The sequence below is a fragment of the Cebus imitator genome, unplaced genomic scaffold, assembly GCF_001604975.1.
Source record: "Cebus imitator isolate Cc_AM_T3 unplaced genomic scaffold, Cebus_imitator-1.0 Scaffold137, whole genome shotgun sequence".
In the NCBI taxonomy this organism is placed as follows: domain Eukaryota; kingdom Metazoa; phylum Chordata; class Mammalia; order Primates; family Cebidae; genus Cebus; species Cebus imitator.
Window position 1 is genome coordinate 3,492,068 of NW_016107452.1, and position 22,112 is coordinate 3,514,179.

Consider the following 22,112-nt stretch of genomic DNA (forward strand, 5'->3'; position numbering starts at 1 on the left):
GAAAACCCTTTAGAAGACTGGAGAATTTGCCACCAAAAAGCTTGCACTCCATGAAGGCTGTGTTTACCTTCTTTAAAGGCGTGCAGCTCGGTTGTTTGGCTCCTCATCATGAGAACTATCTTTGGCTGAACCTGAAGGTTACAGAGCACTTGCCCCTGAGTATTTGCACCCTCAACCCCTTGTGAGGTGGGCATTATTATTACCTCCATTTTACGGAAACGGAAACTGAGTCTCAGGAAGAAAGTGGCTTTCATAAGGCAACACATCAGTAAGCGGTAGAGCCTGCGCTAACAGGCTGGCCGGCTCAGTTTGCTGCTGAGACAATACAGGCTCTGTCCGCCCCAGGCAATTTCAAACTTTGCTGCTCCAAGTGTGGTCCTCAGAACAGCAGCCTCACATCACTCAGGAGGTGGCCAGAAATGCAGCGTCTAGGGCCCCAGCCCAGACCTACAGGGGGTTCTAGAAGGTCCCCATGGGACTGTGGGGCTAGAGTTGGTCACAAGCTCCACTTCTACCCCACAGTGTCTTGGGTGATCTGGGGTGAAATCATTAGTCTCTCCTGGTCTCCCTATCTGTAAAATTCAGAGCGACCTCAGATTAAGCTAACCAACAAACAAGATGCAAACAGACTGCTTAGTGTAGGGCATGGCACATACCCTGCAAGAGGTCCCCTTTCACTTTTTATTTTTATTTATTTATTTTTTTTGAGACAGTCTCGTTGTGTCACTAGGCGCCAGGCTGGAGTGCAGTGGCGCGATTTCAGCTCACTGCAACCTCCGCCTCCTGGGTTCAAGCGATTCTCCTGCCTCAGCCTCCCACGTAGCTGGGACTACAGGCACGTGCAACCATGCCCAGCTAATTTTTGTATTTTTTAGTAGAGATGGGGTTTCAACATGGTCTCGATCTCTTGACCGTGTGATCCGCCTGCCTCAGCCTCCCAAAGTGCTGGGATTACAGGCGTGAGCCACCGCGCCTGGCCCAGAAGTCCCCTTTTATATACTGACCCTACAGAACAGGTCAGGCTCTGCCCCAGGGGCTTTCAACCCTCAGTACTCAAAGTGTGGTCCTCAGACCAGCAGCTCCACATTCTCAGGAGCTGGCTAGATGGGCAGAGTCTTGGGCCCCACCCCAGATCGAAAGAATGAGTCTCTGCATTTTCATGGGACCTGCAGGGAATTCATACACATGTTATTGTTTGAGAAGTGCTGCTTTATGATGTGAACTCACTTAGCCTTATGAGGGCGTCACTTGTTCAAGCCCCATTTTATGAGTGAGAGAATCAAAGCACAGTGACTTTGAGAAGTTTGCAAGTATGGGATGGAGCTAGACTAGGACTCGGGAAGTCAGGCTTTGGGGCCCATGTCCTTCACTGCAGGCTAAGCTGCCTCCCAAAGCTCGGGGCTTTTCTTCTGAAGACCTCCACATGATAGCAGTCTGGCTACGGGAGCGGCAGGAAATGAACTCTGTGGTGCTCAAGGGAAAGCAGACCCTTCTCCCCTCCCAGACTGTGGATTTTAGGATGCAGCCAGGGTCTGAAGCTGAGCTCCTGCCACACACATGCTGCATTCTGAGGCCCAAGCATCATCTAGACTCTCAAAGTCTGTGTACTGGCTGAACCAACCCCCCACAGCCCTGCACACTCCCTGACTCCTAGTCACCATCTTGCAGTAGACACTATGCATCTTGACTACACATTGCCTATTGGGTGCCTGGTTTTCACAAGGACTCATAGCAGTGTGGCCAAGCTGAAAGGGTGCAGGTTCTGGAGACAGAAAGCCTATCATGGAATCCGGCTTTACCATGAACAAGCTCAGCCCCTCTAGTCCTTCTGCTACCTGTTTGCCACACCACAGTTAGGACAAGCCACTCCAAAAAATAATTTATTCTTGCTGTAAGAAAACTCTCCCATGATAAGCTAAAACTCCAAGCCTGCCCTGTATGTGGATTTGAAGTTCTGAGTTACCACACCCGCATGGCGAAGAATCTAAAAGATAAAAAAATTAACACAGAAATTGGACACAGGCTAGTAATATCCCTGAGGTATCTGATGGAAATAAATGTAAAAGTACTCTGGAGAGAAACTGCAACCCATACTGCATGGAAATTATACAGGAAAAAAATCCTAGATGAAGATAAGCTCACATTCAAAAATTACAAAACACTTCGGGAGATACAAGTTGGCATACTCAGCAAATGAGAAGATTATGTAACATGACTTCAAGCAATAGAAGAATCCAAAAGGGACTGCAAAATAAGGATGTGTGAAATAATCACAGAGAGGAAAAGAGACATGAACAATTAGGAAAGAACAGGAGAGTATGGGGAAAAATAGATTTGAGGAGAGAAAGAAACTTCTGGAAATGAAAAACCAAGTCATGGACATCTTCTGAGATCAGCAGCAGATTAGGTGGCTCTAAAGGAAGCATGAATTAACCAAAAGACCTGAAGTAACTGACTCAAATGTAGCACAGAAAAACCGAGATGGAAAATGTTAACAGAGAGATTAAAGACAAGAATGATAAAATTTAAAACAGGTGCTGTAGGGATTCTATCGAGATCACAGAGAACAGGAGACAGTCACTATCTAAAGAGATAAAGGATGAAAATTTAACACAATTGATGAAGGACACACTAGTTTCCTATGCCTGCTTAAAAATTACTATAAATTTGGCAGCTTAAAATAACACAAACTTATTATTTTACAGTCCTGTAGGTCAGAAGTCTGATGCAGGTTTACTGGGATAAAATCAAGCCGTCAGTAAGGCTGCATTCCTTTGTGGCAGCTCTAAAAGAGAATCACTTTCTTGCCTTTTCTAGCCTGTAGAGGCCCCCACATTCTTTGGCTCATGGCCCCTTCCTCCATCATCAAAGGCAATAATGGCCAGCTGGGTCTCCCCCCTTTCTCTGTGTCATTCTGACAGATTCTTCTGCTTCTCCCATCTACATACATCATACATCCAGGTAGTCTAGAATACTCTTTGTTTTAAGGTTAGTTAACTGGCAGCCTTAATTGCATATCTGAAACCTTAATTCCCCCCTGGCCATGGAACCTAGCATAGTCAAGGTTCTGGGGATTTGGACATGAATATCTTGGGGAGAGGGCATCTATCTACCACAGGCTTGAATCCTAAAATATAAGAACCACAACAAAAAGCTAAGCAATAGAAATAACAACACATGCATGGATAGACATATAATATTTAAACTTCGGAACATCAAGGACAAAGTAAAACCTTAAATACATCCAGAGGAAAAAGAAAACTTATCTACAGAGGGTAAATATTTGACTGGAGGCAAATTCTACATAGCATAAATACATTCCAGAAGGTAGCAGAATACAACTGTCAAGGTACTGAGGAAAACAACTGTCAACAAATTCTTCACTCAGCTAAATTGACTTAAAAGGAAGGGTAAAAATAAGGCGTTTTCAGTAAAAGAATGTTTACCATTTCTAGGCCCTCACTAAAAGATCTAAAAAGGAATGTACTTCAAGGAAACGAAACTATATTCAGAAAGAAAAACTTGTGTGCAAGAAATAATAACCAGTAAAGACATTGGTGGCTCATGCCTGTAATCTTGGCACTTTGGGAGGCTGAGGCAGGCAGACTTCCTGAGTTCAGGAGTTCAAAGCCAGCCTGGGCAACATGGTGAAACTCCGACTCTCCTGAAAAAAGGGAGGAAACTGGTGAATATGCTGTTAAAGCAATATAAGAACTTACTCTAAAGATCACAGTACTTACATTGATTAATTTGAAGGCAGATGTTGGTACGGGTTAGAACTGTAGTAACCAGCAATAATATTGTAGAGGATGAGAGGAGGAAGGACTAGAGCTAGAATATCTCAAGGTTACATACAGAAGAGGTGAAGGTAATTACACTTAGCCTTTGTTATGTGTATATAATTTAGGGATAACTTCTTAAAAATACATGAATTACAATGAATGGGGAGGAAGATAAAGAATACCCAATCACTCGATTGCTAAAACAACAGCAGAAAGTACATAGTGACAGAAAACAAGTCAAGGTATGTGCCTGGGTGAAGCTTAGAGTCTAACAGAGGAGGAGGTAAGTGAGCAAACTTCTAAAGAATCATTATTAAAGACTCCACAGGCATGATCACAGCTTATGGAAGTTAGTGGGATACTAGGAGAATATTGTTTTTTAAGGTTAAACTTTTAAAGGAACTCCCATTTGTGAAGCACCTAGTAGGGCCAGGAATTGCACCAGGTAATTTCCATACAATATTTTATTTCAAACAAAAATCTGGTAAGGTAGGGGATGGTATGTCAATCTTGCAAGTGACAACATGAAGACTCAGAGAGGTGCAGTAAGATGTCCAAGGTCACACCGGCAGTAAGAGGTAGAACCATGATTTAAATCTCATGTTAACAATCCTTTACTTTCTACTACTTCCTACTGTCGGATGATTTTTTTTAAATGGATAGATTTTAGTGGAAAAAAACAGAGCCATGTTTCAATCTGAAGTGAAAATCTCCAGGCCTCTGCCCTGCTGGAAGGAAGGAAAGAATAAGGACATTCCAGCCTACCTGAGTATAAGCAACAGATATTCATTGTGGACATCAAAAAAGCTCACAGGTCGCTATCTTGTGGGTCCTTTAATCCATCTGCCTCCAAAAATAGATATACTCTCACCTATACATGAACTCTATTTCTCTGAGAGGCAAATAAAGAAACCCTGCTGTAAAGAGGTGAACTGAAATTCTATAGATGACTCAGGGAGTAGCCTCTCTGGCTAAAGCCATACTTATTTACTTGCCAATTTGTTAAGAAAAAAAAAAAAAAAAGATGAAACAAAACAGCCATCCCCTTTATGAATTAAATTGAAAATAAATTTGCATTTTATTGATACAAAAGAAGTACAAACTATACTTTTCTTCATTAAAAAAAGTTGGACCTAGTTTATACCTCTTTTCTCTCCTTTTTGGTGTTGGTCATTCAATTTGAACAGATGGCTAAGGTTTGACCTTCTTGAAAGACCCCAAATTTTATAATGTAACTGGTTCATTATAAATAAAATAACAAATATTCTAAAATTAGTCTACATTTTCTTTCCTTCTTAAACAGAACATACTGTATGCATATAATTACTTCTCAATGGTCACCTGCTGGCCTATAACAAATCAATTCCTCTTAGAGGCTTCTGGGATGTGATTCTATAACAAACAGTCCCAGACTGCTATGCATTTTGAAGTCCTAAATCTGTCCTTCAAATTCATTGCCCTCAGTATGCGCTTCCTAGGTGCCACTTGCACATGCTATTGGTCATCTGCTGGAGAGAACAGACTCCTGCTCTACGACTTCTAGCTTCAGATCTGGCATTTACAGCCAGGTAACCACGCTCATTAGAATGTGATGTAAAAGAAGAATTAACCAAGATCCCTCTCTGTATACTTCATCTGTACCTGCTGAAATCCAGTCACACCAGGTCCATCTCAAATGCGACCACCTTCTAGGGAGATTTTCCCAAACCCCAGACCAGGTGCACACTCCCTTCTCCCAAAACTCTGAATACTTTGAATCCTTCTGATGCTTTTGACAAACTCCCTTGTAGAATGTACACCTTCTTACTGCATCTTGCCTTCTATGTGATTTAAACTCCTAGTATTCACATCCTTCTGTAACCCCCTACCTTCAAGAGAAGACTGGACTTAGTGGCTGGCTTCAAAAACAGAAGATGCCAAAATGATGGCATGTCACCTTCAGGAGGAGATCAGGTGACAAAAAGACCATCCTGTCTTGCTATTTTTCTTGGAGTTCTTGCTCTTGGGGAAGAAAGCTGCCTTGTCATGAGTAGCCCTTAGAAGTGGCTCACATGATAGGAAACAGATGCGACCAGCAACCACATGGGTGAGCTTGGAAGTGAATTCTCCTCCAGGTGAGCCTTCGTGTGAGACTGCAGCCTCAGCCTGCACTTGACAGCAGCCTTGTGAGAGACCCTGAGCTGGACGTATCCAGCTGAGCCATGCCCAGATTCCTGACCCATGGCAATTATGAGACAATAAATGTCTGCTGTCTCAAAATGCTTGGTTTAGAACAACCTGCTACGCAGTTATAGATAGCTAATACAATCTCTTAAGAGCTAAAATAGTACACTTACCACGGCAGTCCTTACCTCCTCAAGAAGTTTATAGTCTAACAGAGGAGGGGGAGGGTATCAGACATTTAACAAGTTACTACACAAACATATGTAGACTAACAAGTGTGATAAGACTCGGGGAAGCGATGGCTGAGCTGAGCCTTGAAGGAAGAGCAAGGGTGAGTGAAGCAAAGAGGAAGAAAGAGGGGGGCATGTATAAAGGCCCTGGAGCAGGTGTGGGCATGAAAGCAAGCCAGGTGACTGGGATATAGGAGGAGAGGTATGTGAGGTGGGGTGCACGATTAGGCAGGAGTGCACCACACTGAGGACTGTGTCAGCTAGGGTAATCAGGAGCCATCACCACATTCGGTTGTGGGGGGGTGTGCATATAAAGGGGTTTCTTGGCTAGAGCTACGTTTCTGGAGGATCATTCTCCCTGCCTTATGCAGAATGGATTATAGGGCAGGAAGCATGAAAGGAGGCAGACTTATGAGAAGGCTAAAGCACAGTCGTCCAGACAAAATAGCCTCGTAGTGGACGGTAATGATTTTGGTGGAAACCAAAGTAAACATACTAAAGAGCTATTCAAGAATAAAGGTGAACTGGCCTTCAGACAGGTCTGGACACGGGGGCATGACAAGTAGATGTGAAAGGGGACTCCTGCATGTCTGCTGCATTCCTGGGAGTGGTGGTAGAATCTGGGCTGAGGCCGAGGGCACTGAAGGAAGACCTGGAGTCTTCTCCCAATGGGGAAGTGGATAAGCTTTCAATCAAGGAGACTTTGTGCAATCTGTTTCACTGACTCTTCCCTTAAGGGGCATTTCTGTTCATCTCCCGGCTCTCTGACGTATCCCAGATAGGAGTAATATTACAGCAAACCCACTAGCTTCAGAATCTACTTAACGCATCCAGTAATGTATGAATTTCTACCCAGGAGGCGAATCCAACCAATGTCAACTACACAACTAGGAAAAGCAATTTAATTATTATAGCCGTGAAAGTTGTTGCCTTCTGGTTCCTCCATTCACAGGAAAGGCAAGGTCTGCTGGTGAACATTAAATGGCCTCTGCTCCATGTTAACAATGAAAGGAACATGTATTAGATACCTCCTGTCTACCAGGTACTTTGTGGGCCCCTTTGCATACATTATCTCTAAACTCATCAGTAAAATACTGTAAAATTTCTATAAATCAGGAAGCTCAGAGAAGCAAAGTAACTTCCCAAGGTAACGGCATGGTAAGTTGAAGGCAGGATTGGAACCCAGGTCTGCTAGACTGAAAGCTGTATTCTTCCTCTCGTGCCACCTCTTCACTTCAGTAGGACCTGCATTAGGGGCTGGTTTACCCAGCCAGCCAGTCACCCACATGCTCAATCCACTTCAGTTGTTCAGACAGTGGAAAATACCAGATCAATAACTGTTTTCCTCCTGTTCTGTGACCGACCGACACCGATTGGCAACGGAACCCCAATTAACTAAGCCCGCAGCTCAGGTGGTGAGAACCTGTGCACCTTAAATTAGCTGAGCACATGTTTTCCATGATGAGTGGACAACAGCTACCACCCAGGGCTCCTCCAAAGAGAGAATGAACTGGAGACTCCACAAGCATTCAATTTGTTGAAAGAAAATGGTGTGCCTTTTTAGGGCATGCTTTTAGAAAGTAGTTAAGTAGAAAGAATCTAGGAAAAACTGGTCTGGCACATTATTTTAAGCAAGATAAGCTTAAAATCATGAGGTTTTCAGGTGTATAAACATGTCAAGAGCTGCTTTCAGGGTAAAGGGCAGGCTCTGAAGTTCTCTGAATCCTGCTCAGAGGTCTACAGGGCAGAGAACTCCAGGGATGCTTCTGTTACAGGCCGAGGAGGGAGAGGCCCCAAAACACCATGCTCAGAGAAGGGGCAGCACACAAGCACCACCCCACAACTCCAAGACTTCAGCCACAGTGCTTCCCTCACCATGTGTCAATCATTCCAGATGGCCGTGCCCACAATCCCATAAAAGAACCAGGGTCTATTTCAACCATAATATTAAGACAAGCAATCGCAAGTTCAAGAGCACAGCACTTTCTTCCCATCACCCCACTTCCTGTGCCTCCCTGATGGTATGGGATACACCGGGCAATACCAACCCATTCTATCATCCCAATGTCAGTGAGTGGTCATCCCTTGACTGCATCGCCCAAAGCATATGCTTCTCTTGACCTCCCATTGCCATTATGAAAAAGAGAGTCCAGGATATTGCAAGCACAGAAAAGCGGTCTCAGAGTTCAGTGTCTTCAGTGGGCCTGGCACTGGGATGAACAGAAGAGATAAAAGGGAGGGCAAGAAGAGTAGAACCCCTGCCCTCCTGGCACCTACTTGGTTAAGCTGTGAGACCCTAGCCCCAGATGGATTGTTTATTTTCTTATCTATACAATGAGCCTAAATTTTTCTCATCTATTCAATATGGATCATAACAATGCTACCTCAGAAGGGAGGTGACGAGATGACACATGATAAAGATGAAATATAAGGAGCCAAGAGCCCCTGCGCACTGGCTGGCACTGCTGTCGCCATTTACCACTCTACTGCCCTACCCCAGGCATCTGGTAGGAGAAGGCTGCTTAGAGGGGCATCTTCCCACCTTTGTGCCATCAAGTATCTCTTCCCTGCTCCCCCCATGCACCCTGTATTTTGAAGGATGTTGTCAACCTCACTGCATTAAGTATTCATTGTGGCCCTATTTTATCCACCTAAGACACAGAAGCATGATTAATATTCAAAAAGTAATGTAGAAATGGCAGTAAAATAGACTTCATCAAAATTTAAAAATCTGTCATAGGGCACTATCAAAAAAGTAAAAAATCAAACTCTGAGAATGGGAGAACATATTTTCAAGTCATATACCTGAAAAGGGCTAACTATCTAGAGTATATAAAGAATGCTTAAAACTCAACAATAGAAAGAAAATTTTAAAAATAGGCAAAGGATTTGAACAGGAAGAAGAGAGAAAAATGATCAACACACCCATGAAAAGACGCTCAACATGATTCGTCACTAGGGAAATGCAAACCAAAGCCACGATGAGATACCACCTCACATGCACTGCTATAACAAAAGAGACAGACAGTAACAAGTGTCAGCAAGTATACAGAGAAACGATAACCCTCACATACTACTGGTCAGACTGTAAAATGGGGGAGCCACCGTGGAAAACCGTTTTCCAGTCCCTCGAATAATTCAGTTAGTAACATGACCCAGCAATTCTAAGAACTGAAACAGATTCAAGAAAATTATATTGGAATTTAGAAACATATCCCAAGAAACCTGAAAATATATGTTCACATGAAAACCAGCATGTAACGTATGCAGAAATATTATCCATGAAAGTCAAAAGTAGAAACAACCCAAATGTCCAACAAACAGAAAAGCTGATAGACAAAATACAATCTATTCATACAATGGAATATTATTTAGCCATAAACAGGGATGAAGTATGGATACATGCTACAACATGGATGAAACCTGAAAATGTGCTAAGTGAAAGAAGCCAGACACAAAAGGCTACATACTGTGTGTTTCCATTTCCACAAACTGTCCAGAATAGACAAATCTATAGGGACAGAAAGAAGATAAATGGTTTCCACAGGCGTGGGGGAAGGGAGAATGGAAGTTATTATTTCATGTGGGTGAGGTTTCTCCTTGAGGTGATGAAGATGTTCTGGAATTCGATAGGGATGATTCTTGCATAACTTTGTAAATATACCAAAAATCACTGAATTGTACACTTTAAAAGGGTAAAATTTATGGTATGTGAAATCAATCTGTCTCAGTTATATATAATACATAGTAACATATATTATATATTACAAACTGAGTGAGATGTATTGGCTGAGTGAATTACATCTGCAGCAAACCAGTATGACATGCTGATGACAACAAAGTTTAGCTAGAAGAGCCCACGATGTGATGTTTGGATTCTGAGTCTGCCCCTTGGCCAAGTCTGTGTCCACAATTGGTTGAGTGAAATCCTCTGCCCCACGGTATTCATCTATAAGATGAGATGGTATCATTACATGGTCATAAAGATCAAATGGAATAATGTACGTAAAATGATGAGCAAATTGCATCCTGCAGTCAGGTTTTTATGCATCCTGGTTACCATCCTCAGCTCCCTGATGGAAGGAAGGAGAATGCCACTGTCCCATTCAGAGTGAGAAGGAGCCACTGCCCAGCCCGCCCTTCCCTCTGGCTGTCACCCCTTACCTCAGGTGTCAGGGCATTGTTGTCCGAGGTCTGACTGGACAGCAGGATGTGCGTGAACCCTTCTTCCTTCCGCACGACGATGTCTCGAAACCGACAGTTGCTTTCATTCTGGCGGACACTGTACCTGAGCCTCTTGTCAAAGACGTAGTCCTTCTCCGCTTCCAGCTTCCTCTTCACCGGACTGTGCAGGTTCAATCCCCCGTTGGTCAGAGCAGAGCCTTCCAAAACCAGATAAACAATGTAAGAAACTGACACGGGCCACAATCCTAGAAGGATGTGCTCAGAGGACACTGGGATTTTCAACGGAAGGGCTTGTATGTGGCTGGGACACACCACCTCCTCCCCTGTGCCACCCTCTATTCTAGGAAGTGGGAAGATAAAGAGACAGGCGGAATTCCTACATTTCCAAATTCAGAAGACGGCCTATAGGGCTCTTTGTGAAGGTGCAGCCCTCTGCTCTTTTCTCCCACATCAGATTCTGTTCAGATTCCTTGGCCACAGGGAATCCACTGACCTCCCTGAGAGGCAATCCACTCCACTGGTGGATGTCTATGAATGATAGGGAATCACCAAAAAGAGCAAGACCAGCAGCTAACCTTTATCCAACCCATACTATGTGGTAAGCACATCACAGGCATGATTTTATTTAATATGAGAAACAGAGACGGGGCTCTGGGAACCCCCAGTGCTTTGTTGGGGGCTGCCATGAGATGAGAGAGGTGAGTACCAAGCAGGCAATGTCCTTAGGTCTCTCTCTTCCTCTCCCAAATCAATTACAATGACTTTGCATTTTTCTGTTTTACATATTAGCATTCACAAATGGCCTGAAAGCGCCCCGACGAAAAGGTCTGAAAACTAGTAACAGAATGATCCAGATGTATAACGGTTCCCAGTCTCCAGCCTCACACAGGATTCATCAGGAACTCAGGGATGTTCTAAAGAAAGCAAGGCCAAGCCAACACCCCTAAACCTCCATCGGAAGCAGGTCCAGGAAGACACTCAAATGTGTATTTTCAAAACACTTCCCAACCACCTCCATCCAAAAAAAAAAGAGCAAGAGAAAAAGAGAGAAGGCAGACACAAATTGCCAGTATCAGAAATGAAAGAGGGGGCGTCACTATTGATCTTATAGACATTAAAAGGAGAGTAAAGAAATACTAAGAAAAATGGCTCTGCCCATTATTTCATAACTTAGATGAAATTTCTTGGAACAAATTCTAAGCAATTTTCCTTGCATCCACTCAAAGTGTTCTGGAATCTTCTGACTGCTCTAAATCAGTGCTGAAGACAGGAAAAGTAACCCCAAGAATGCAGGGCAAAGGAAGCCAAGTGCCCAAGACAGACTGGCAATAGTTCCTGGTTCAGACAGCCCAGGCAGGATCTTCTCTTAACAACGAGACATGCCAGGAAAGAACACCACCAGGTAGCTTAGAAGGCCCCTCCGTAGATGTGAGGCTGTGAGGCAGGGGGAGGGACACCGGTAGGACCGCAGGAGGTTCTCTGGCACTATGGCACAACATACACTCACTAGGACACTATGCTTTCATCACAACCCATTATTGTTGGCTGAGGGTTGTTTAAAAAACTGAGCAGACTTTAATAATTTGTAGACTTCCCTTAAAGTCCAGATTCCCAGATTCTCTTTACAAAAACATAACAGAACTGCGTATTAGCAGCTCTGGGACCATATTCCAACACGGTGACAACTGGCAGGATTTCAACAGCCACTACCTCTTCTGGGTTTGCCACAATCCCCACTACTCCCTGTTGTGTCCTCAGAGCTGAGGGTTGACTGCTGTTTATCATCACCTGTGTGCTGTCAGTTTTCTTACGGCATAGAAATATCTCTCTGTACTCAAAAGAAAAGCAGCAAAACAAAATAAAACAGAAGATAGAAAGGCCACATATTTCGAGAAAATTAGGGAAAGGCCCATTACCTATCCATGTTCCTTGTTTGCACGAACCACCTCATAGTGAGGATCTCAGCGTCTAGCATCTGAAGAGTCTGGGTTCAAATCGCAGCCTGGCTGTTCTCAGCAGTGAGGCCTGGGGTATGTATTTAACCTCTCCAAGCCTCAGACTTCTCATCATTAAAAGGAGAAAACAATACCTATACTTCACAGGGCTGGCGAATGGATTTAAGAGGATATTGAGCCAGGCATGGTGGCTCACGCCTGTAATCCCAGCACTTTGGGAGGCCGAGGCGGGTGGATCACGAGGTCAAGAGATCGAGACCATCCTGGCCAACATGGTGAAACCCTGTCTCTACTAAAATACAAAAATTAGCTGGGCGTGGTGGCGTGCACCTGTAGTCCCAGCTACTCCGGAGGCTGAGGCAGGAGAATTGCTTGAACCTGGGAGGCGGATGTTGCAGTGAGCCGAGACTGTGCCACTGCACTCCAGCCTGGCACCTGGCAACAGAGTGAGACTCTGTCTCAAAAAAAAAAAAAAGATATTACATACAAACAGCTAGACACAAGGCCTGGACCTATTACACGCTTAATAACTGCTGCGGATTGTTGATACTGAGGCTGTCATGAATAGTTGTAGTGGCGGTGGGTAGTTGCTGGTGGGAACAGGGTGGCAGTTTGCCCCCTGGAGTGTCCTTTCTAGCATCAGGATTGGGCTTTGTCCCCCCACCAACTTCTGAGGCCAGAGAAGCACATGCCAGACAAAAGAGTCACAGCCACAACCAAAAGCTACCCTTACAGACCACTCTAGAACCACTGAGTAGATGCCCTAGTTTCTTTGCCTTGCAGCCACGTACACCCTGCCGAGTCTCATCTCCGTTTCCTGTACACACCTATTTATGGCTTCCTCTGGTCCTTCTGATTGGAACCCTTTCTACCTCTGCCCACCTGGAAGCACTTACTCACATATGAAGACTAATTAGACATCAGTATCACAAAACCTTTTCTGAGTTCTCAGGCAGGATTCTTGAATCCAGTCTATATTTGCTCATTTTCTCCACTAAACCATGAGCTCTTCAAAACCGGGGCACAGTGAACTCTGTGACTTCAGCCACCACCCTAGTGACCAGCACGTTACACACAGAAAACACCAGTTCAACCATGAAGCCAGTTCACACTCACAGGTAATTCTGGGAAGATTAAAAAATAACAGTAATAATAAAAGAAAAAAGTACAGGCTTAGGAGCCAGAGGCCTAGGTCTGTTCATTGGGTCTGCCTTTTAAAACTCAGGTGTTGCAATGAGATACCATCTCATGCCAGTTAGAATGGCAATCATTAAAAAATAAGGAGACAACAGATGCTGAAGAGGATGTGGAGAAATAGGAATACTTTTACACTGTTAGAGGGAGTGTAAATTAGTTCAACCACTGTGGAAGAGTGTGGCAATTCTTCAAGGATCTAGAAATAGAAATACCATTTGACCCAGCAATCCCATTATTGGGTATATACCCGAAGGATTATAAATCACTGTATTATAAAGACACAAGCACACGTATGTTAATTGTGGCACTGTTCACAATAGCAAAGACTTGGAACTAACCCAAATGCCCATCAGTGACAGACTGGATAAAGAAAATGTGGCACATATACACCACGGAATACTACACAGCCATAAAAAGGATGAGTTCGTGTCCTTTGCAGGGACACGGATAAAGCTGGAAACCATCATTCTCAGCAAAGTGACACAAACACAGAAAACCAAACACCACATTTTCTCTCATAAGTGGGTGTTAAACAGTGAGAACACATGAAGAGAGGGAGAGTAACATCACACACAGGGGCCTGTCGGGGGGTGGGGACTAGGGGAGGGAAAACACCAGTTCAACCATGAAGAAAGTAGGGGAATAGGGGAGAGATAGCATTAAGAGAAATACCCAACATAGATGACGGAGGGATGGGTGCAGCAAACCACCCTGGCATGTGTATACCTGTGCAACAAACCTGCACGTTCTGCACATGTACCCCAGAACTTAAAGTATAGTAATAAAAAGTAAGAAAGAAAAACAACCACTGCTTATCTAATATGCAAGTACTGCAAGGTCACAGGATACAAGGTTAACAGACCAAAGTCAGTTACTTTTGCACATACCAGCAATGAGCAACTGGAACTTAACGGTTTATTTTTTTAAATACTAAGTTTTAGTATTCAATAGCATAATAGAGAAATCACACTTAACAATACTTTATTGTATATTTCAAAGTAGCTAGAAGAGAAGAACTGGAATGTTCCCAAAACAAAGAAAAGGCAAATGTTTGAGGTGATGGATACCCCAATTACCCTGATTTGATCATTACACATAGTATGCAGTTATCTATCACATGTATTCCAAAAATATGTACAATTATTATATGTAAATTTTAAAACTTTAAAAAATATTGTTTATGGCAGCATCCAAAATATGAAATACTTAGATATAAATCTAACAAAATATGTACAGGATTCATATGTGAAAAATTATAAAACTCTAATGAAACGACTCAAAGAAAATCTAAGTAAATGGATTGCAGTGGTGCTGTCACAGCTCACAGCAGCCTCAACCTCCCAGGCTCAAACTATATTCCCTCCTCAGCCTTCCAAGTAGCTGGGACTACAGGCATGTGCTAACACACCTGGCTAATTTTATTATTTTTTATAGAGACAGGGTCTCCCTATGCTACCTAGGCTGTTCTCAAACTCCTAACCCTAAGTAATCCTCCCACCTCAGCCTCCCAAAGTGCTGGGATTGCAGGTGTGTGCCACCACAATTGGCCAAGACTCGGTATTTTTAATATGTCATTTCTTCCCAACTAGATCTATAGACTCAATCTAATCCCAATTCAAATCCCAGGAAGCTATTTTGTAGATACTAGAAAACTGATTCTAAACTCTATTTGGGAAGGCAAAAGACCAAGATAACACTGATGAGTAAGAATCCAGTTGGAGGGCTCTACCACCCAATTCCAAAACTTACTATAAAGCTAAAGTAATCAATACAGTGTGGCGTTGGTGAAAGAACAGATACGTGCATCAGTGGTGTATAAGAGATGACCCAGAAATAGATCCACAGCAATATACTGAAGTGATCTTTGGCAAAGAAATAAAGATAATTCAATGGATAAAGGATAGCCTTTCTCAAGAAATAGTACTGGAACAAATGCATATCCACTTGAAAAGATCAAAAAAAGAACCTAGACACAAACCTTATACGTTTCAAAAAAAATCAATATGAATCATAGGCCTAAATGTAAAACGCAAAATTATAAAGCTCTTAGAGGATAACATAGGAGAAACCCCAGGGAACTTGGACTTGTAATCAATTTTTAGAAACAACACTAAAAACATGATCCGTGAAATAAAAAATTATTAAATTGGAGGTTACAAAGAACACAATTTAAACAAAATAATTTCAATAATTTTTAAATGGGCAAAAGACCTGAAGGGACACCTCAACAGAGAAGTTATACAGATGACAAGCATTCTGAAAAGATCTTCATCGTCATTTTTCATTAGAGAACTAAAGGAAGGAAATTAAAGTCGGGAGGTACCACTACCCACACATTAGAGTAGCTAACATCCAAAAACCCAAGAACACCAATAGCTGGTGAGGATGCTGAGCAACAGGAATGCTCATTCACTGCTGGCAGGCATATAAAATGGCACAGCTACTTTGAAAGACAGTTTTGTCTCTTCTTAAAAAGCTAAACATAGTCTTACCACAACAACCAGCAACCACCATTCTGAGGTGTTCACCCCAGTGATCTGAAATCTTAAAGTCACAAAACAAAACACAGAAAAACTGCAGCTTTACTCAAAGTACCAAAAACTGGAAGCAACCGTTATGTCCTTTAATACGTGAAGGGATAAACAAACTGTGGTACCTCCGTAATGTGGAATATTATTCAGCAATAAAAAATTAGTTATGAGGGAATGCAGCAAGATGGCAGAATACAAGGCTCCACGGATTGTCCCCTCCCTGCTGCAAGGACATCAAGTTAACAACTATCTACACATACAAAAATACCTTCATAAGAACAAAAAGTCAGGTGAGCATTCACAGTATGTGGTTTTAACTCTACATTGCTTAAAGAAGCACCGAAGAGGTAAGAAAAATCACCCATGTCACCCTTCCCCCACCCCCCTGCAGCAGTAGTGTGGTATGGAAAGCACATTTGTGCACCGTGGAAGCCAGAGTACAGCATTTTCGAGGCACTGAACTCACTGCTGCCCTGTTACAGCAGAAAGCAAAACCATACCAAACTCAGCTGAGGCCCACCCACGGAGGGAGCATTTAAACCGGCCCTAGACAGAAGAGAACCACGGATATCCCAGTGGTCAGAACTTGAGTTCTTGCAAGCCTTGCCTCCATGGGATAACGTGCTCTGGGGCCCTAAATAAACCTGAAAGGCAGTCTAGGCCACAACGGCTAGAACTCCTAGGCCAATCCTAGTCCTGAACTGGGCCCAGAGTCAGTAGACTCAGGGAGCACACAACCCACTGAGGCACCAGCTGGGGTGGCTAAGGGAGTGCTGGTATCACTGCTGTCCTAAAGCCAGACTGCACACCTCAAGTCTCCAAAAGAAATCCCTCCTTTCCACGTGAGGTGAGGAGAGAGGAGTGGGGAGGACTTTGTCTTGCATTTTGGCTAAGAGCTCAGTCAGGGCAGGGTACTGGTCAGAGTCCTAAGGCCCTGTTTCCAGGCCCTAGCTCCCAGATGATATTTCTGAACACAGGCTGGGCCAGAAGGGAACCTGTTGCCTTCAAGGGAAGGATCCCATCTTGAAAGTATTCATCACCTGCTATCTGAAAAGCCCTTGGGCCCTGAATAACCAGCAGCAATACACAGGTACCACGTCAAGGCCCTTGGGAAAAAGACTGTGAGACTTGCTGGCTTCAGGTGCGACTCAGCACACTCCCATCTATGGTGGCTAGAGGAAGAGATAAATACCTAACTCTTCATTTCCCAGACATAAACAAGCATCTACAAGAATCAAGACCATCCAGGAAAAACACAACCTCACCAAATGAACTAAATAAGGCAACAGGGACTAATCTTGGAGAATGGGAGATATATGTGACCTTTCAGGGAGAGAATTCAAAATAGTTGTTTTGAGGAAACTCAAAGAAATTCAAAATAACACAGAGAAGGAACTCAGACTTCTATCAGATAAGCTTAACAAAGAGACTGAAATAATTAAAAAGAAGCAAGCAGAAATTCTGTAGCTAAAAAATGTAACTGGCATACTGAAGAATGCATCAGACTCTGAACAGCAGAACTGAACAAGCACAGAAAGAATTAATGAGCTTGAAGACAGGCTATTTGAAAATACACAGTCCGAGGAGACAAAAGGAAAAAAAATCAAAAACAATGAAGCATCCCGACAGGATCTAGAAAACAGCCTCAAAAGGGCAAATCTAAGAGTTACTGGCCTTAAAGAGGAGGTAGAGAAAAAGACAGGGGTGGAAAGTTTATTCAAAGGGATAACAACAGAGAACTTCTCAAGCCTAGAAAAAGATATCAATATCCAAGTACAAGAACGTTACAGAACACCAAGCAGATTTAACCCAAATAAGGCTATCTCAAGGCATTTAATAAGTAAACGCGCAAAGCTCGAAGATAAGGAAAAAATCCTAAAAGCAGCAAGAAAAAAGAAACAAATAACATAAAATAGAGCTTTAAGACATCTGGCAGCAGACTTTTCGGTGGAAACTTTACAGGCCAGGAGAGAGTGGCATGGCATATTTAAAGTGCTGAAGGAAAAAAAAATTCTCTACCCTGGGACAGCATAGCTGGCAAAAATATCCTTCAAACATGAAGGAGGAATAAAGACTTTCCCAGACAAACAAAAGCTGAGAAATTTCATCAACACTGGATCGCTCCTATAAGAAAGCCTAAAGGAAGTACTTCATTGAGAAAGAAAAGGACGTTAATGAGCAATAAGAAATCATCTGAAGGTATAAAACCCATTGGCAATAGAAAGTTCACAGAAAAAAAAAAACAGAGTAACACCGTAACTGTGGGATGAAAACTCCTCTTATCAAGTAGAAAGACTAAACAGTGAACCAGTCAAAAATAACTTTCCAAGACATAGTACAATCATATATAAATAGAAACAACAAGTTAAAAAGCAGGGAATGAAGTCAAGATATAACATATTTATTAGTGGCCAGGTGCAGTGGCTCACACCTGTAATCCCAGCACTTTGGGAGTCCAAGGTAGGTGGATCACCTGAGGTCAGAAGTTCGTGACCAGACTGGCCAACATGGTGAAACCCCATCTCTATCAAAAATGCAAAAGTTAGCTGGGTGTGGTGGTGTCCCCCTGTAATCCCAGCTACTTGGGAGGCTGAGGAGGGAGAATTGCTTGAACCAGGAGGTGGAGGTTGCAGTAGGCCAAGATATCGCTATTGCACTCCAGCCTGGGCAACAGAGCAAGATCCCATCTCAATAATACATATATATTTATTAATTTCTTATTGTTTCTTTATACAAATAGTGTTGTTATAAGCTTAAAATAATGAGATACAAGATATTATTTGCAAACCTCATTGTATTAATCCGTTTTCACGCTGCTGATAAAGACATCAGGTAGACTGGGTAGAAAAAGAGGTTTAATTGGACTTCCACATGGCTGCAGAGGCCTCAGAATCAGGGTGGGAGGCAAAAATGGACTTCTTACATGGTGGTGGCAAGAGAAAATGAGGAAGATGCAAAAGTGGAAATCCCTGATAAACCCATTAGATCTCATGAGACTTACTACCATGAGAACAGTATGGGGGAAACTGCCCCCATGACCAAATTATCTCCTACTGGATTCCTCCCACAATACATGAGAATTATGGAGTACAATTCAAGATGAGATTTGAGTGGGGACACAGAGCCAAACCATATAATTCCACCCCTGGTGCCTCCAAATCTCATATCCTTACATTTCAAAACCAATTGTACCTTCCAAACAGTCCCCCAAAGTCTTAACTCATTTCACCATTAACCCAAAAGTCCATAGTCCAAAGTCTCACCTGAGACAAGGGAAGTCCCTTCCATCTATGAGCCTGTAAATTCAAAAGCAAGCTAGTTACTTCCTGTATACAATGGGGATACAGGTATTGGGTAAATACAGCCATTCCAAATGGGAGAAATTGGCCAAAACAAAAGGGTTATAAGACCAATCCACGCAAGTCCAAAACCCAGCGGGGCAGTCAAATTTTAAAGCTCCAAATGATCTCCTTTGATGTCAGGTCTCACATTCATATCACGCTGATGGAAGAGGTTGGTTCCTACAGTCTTGGGCAGCTTTGCCCCTATGGCTTTGCTGGGTTCAGCCTCCCTTCTGACTGCTTTCACAGGCTGGCACTGAGTGTCTGTGACTCTTCCAGGTGCACAGTGCACGCTGTCGGTGGATCTACCATTGTGGGGTCTGGAGGATGGTGGCCTTTTGCTCACAGCTCTACTAGGAAATGCCCCAGTAGGGGCTCTGTGTGGGTCTCCACATCCATGTTTCCCTTCCACACTGCCCTAGCAGAGGTTCTCCATGAGCACCCTGCCCCTGCAGCAAACTTCTGCATGGGCACCCAGGCATTTCCATACATCTTCTGAAATCTAGGCAGAGGTTCCCAAACTCTAATTTGTGACTTCTGTGCACGCACAGGCTCAACACCACATGGAAGCTGCCAAGGCTTGCGGCTTGCGACCTCTGAAGCCATGGCCCAGTTGTATGTTTGCCCCTTTCAGCCATAGCAGGAAGAGCTGGGACACAGGGCACCAATCCCTAGGCTGTACACAATAAGGAGACCCTGGGCCCAGCCCACAAGACCATTTTCTCCTAGGCCTCTGGGCCTATGATGGAAGGGGCTGCTGTGAAGCCGTCTGACATACCCTGCAGACATTGTCCCCACTGTCTTGGGGATTAACATTTGGCTCCTTGTTACTTACACAAATTTCTGCAGCTGGCTTCAATCTCTCCTCAAAAAAAAAATGAGTTTTCTTGTCTATGATACTTTCAGGCTACAAATTTTCCAAATGTTTATGCTGTTTCCCTTTTAAAACTGAATGCTTTAACAGCACCCAAGTCACCTCTTGAATGCTTTGCTGCTTAGAAATTTCTTTCACCAGATACCCAAAATCATCTCTCTAAAGTTCAAAGTTCCACAAATCTCTAAGGCAGGGGCAAAATGCCATCAGCCCGTTTGCTAAACATAAAAAGTGTCACCTTTGCTCCAGTTCCCAACAAGTTCCTCATCTCCATCTGAGACCACCCCAGCCTGGACTTTATTATCCATATCACTATCAGGCTTTTAGTCAAAGACATTCAACAAGTCTCTAGGAAGTTCCAAAGTTTCCCACATTTTCTTGTCTTCTTCTGAGCCCTCCAAACTGTTCCAACCTCTGCCTCTTACCTAGTTCCAAAGTCACTTCCACATTTTCAGGTATCTTTTCAGCAACGCCCCACTCTGCTTGTACCAATTTCACACTGCTGATAAAGACACTGGGTAGACTGGGGAAAAAAAGAGGTTTAATTGGACTTAATAGTTCCACATGGCTGGGGAGGCCTCAGAATCATGGCAGGAGGTGAAAGGTACTTCTTACATGGCGGGGGCAAGAGAAAATGAGAAAAATGCAAAAGCAGAAACCCCTGATATAACCATCAGGTCTCATGAGACTTATTCACTACCATGAGAACAATATGGGGGAAACCGTCCCCATGATCAAATTATCTCCCACCGGGTCCCTCCCACAACACATGGGAATTATGAAAGTACAATTCAAAACGTGGTTTGGGTGGAGACACAGAGCTACATCATATCATTCATGGTAATCTCAAGCCAAAACATATATAATAAATACACAAAAAATAACAACAAACCAAATCATATCACCAGACAAAATCATGTTCAATAAAAGGAAGACAGGAAGGAAAGAAAGAAGGAAAAGACGGGCACAAAATAACCAGAAAACAAATAACAAAATGGCAGGAGTAAGTCTTTACTTATCAATAATAACACTGAATGTGAAAGTACTAAACTCTTTAATTAAAAGACAGAATGGCTGAATGAATTGAAAAACAAGACCCAGTAATCTGCTGCCTACAATAAATACACTTCACCCTTAAAGACAAAAAAAAAAAAAAAAAAAAAAAAAAAAAAAAAAAAGAAAAAACAAAGATGGAAAAAGACATTTCTTGCCAATGGATATCAAAAACGAGCAGCAGTAGTTATACTGATGTCAGACAAAATACACTTCATGACTAAAACTATAAGAAGAGACAAAGAGGGTCATTATATAATGATAAAGGGGTCAATTCAGCAAGAGGATTTAACAATTCTAAATATGCACCCAACACTGGATCACCCAGATATATAAAGCAAATATTATTAGAGCTAAGGGGCTGGAGACTTGAGGACTCCACTTTCAGTATTGAACAGATCTTCCAGACAGAAAATCAAAAAAGCAAGATTGGACTTAATCTGCACTATAGGCCAAATGGACCTAATATTTATAAACTATCTCATCCAATGGCTGCAGAATTCATTTCCTTAGCATATGGATCATTCTCTAGCATAGACTACATTTTAGGTCACAAAACAAGTCTTAACACACTAAAAAATGGAAATATCAAGCATCTTCTTCTCTAATCACAATAGAAGAAAACTAGAAATCAATAACAGGAATTTTGGAAACTATACAAATACAAAGAAATTAAACAACAAGCTCCTGAAGAAGTTAAGGAAGAAATCGAAAAATGTCTTGAAGGGCGGGGATCCAAGATGGCCGTTTAGGAACAGCTCAGGATTGCAGCTCCCAGTGAAAGCGCAGAGGGTGAGTGGA

The 22,112-nt window shown here is 42.8% G+C and overlaps 1 protein-coding gene across 1 annotated transcript in view; it reads right to left on the reverse strand.

The window, feature by feature from the left end:
* Positions 1-22,112, reverse strand: part of CDYL2 (chromodomain Y like 2) — a 209,753-nt gene that overhangs the window by 25,018 nt on the left and 162,623 nt on the right. The window contains exon 3 of the mRNA XM_017541852.2: positions 10,340-10,557. Within this exon, the coding sequence (XP_017397341.1) occupies positions 10,340-10,557 (218 nt within the window). The remainder of the gene's footprint in view (positions 1-10,339; positions 10,558-22,112) is intronic.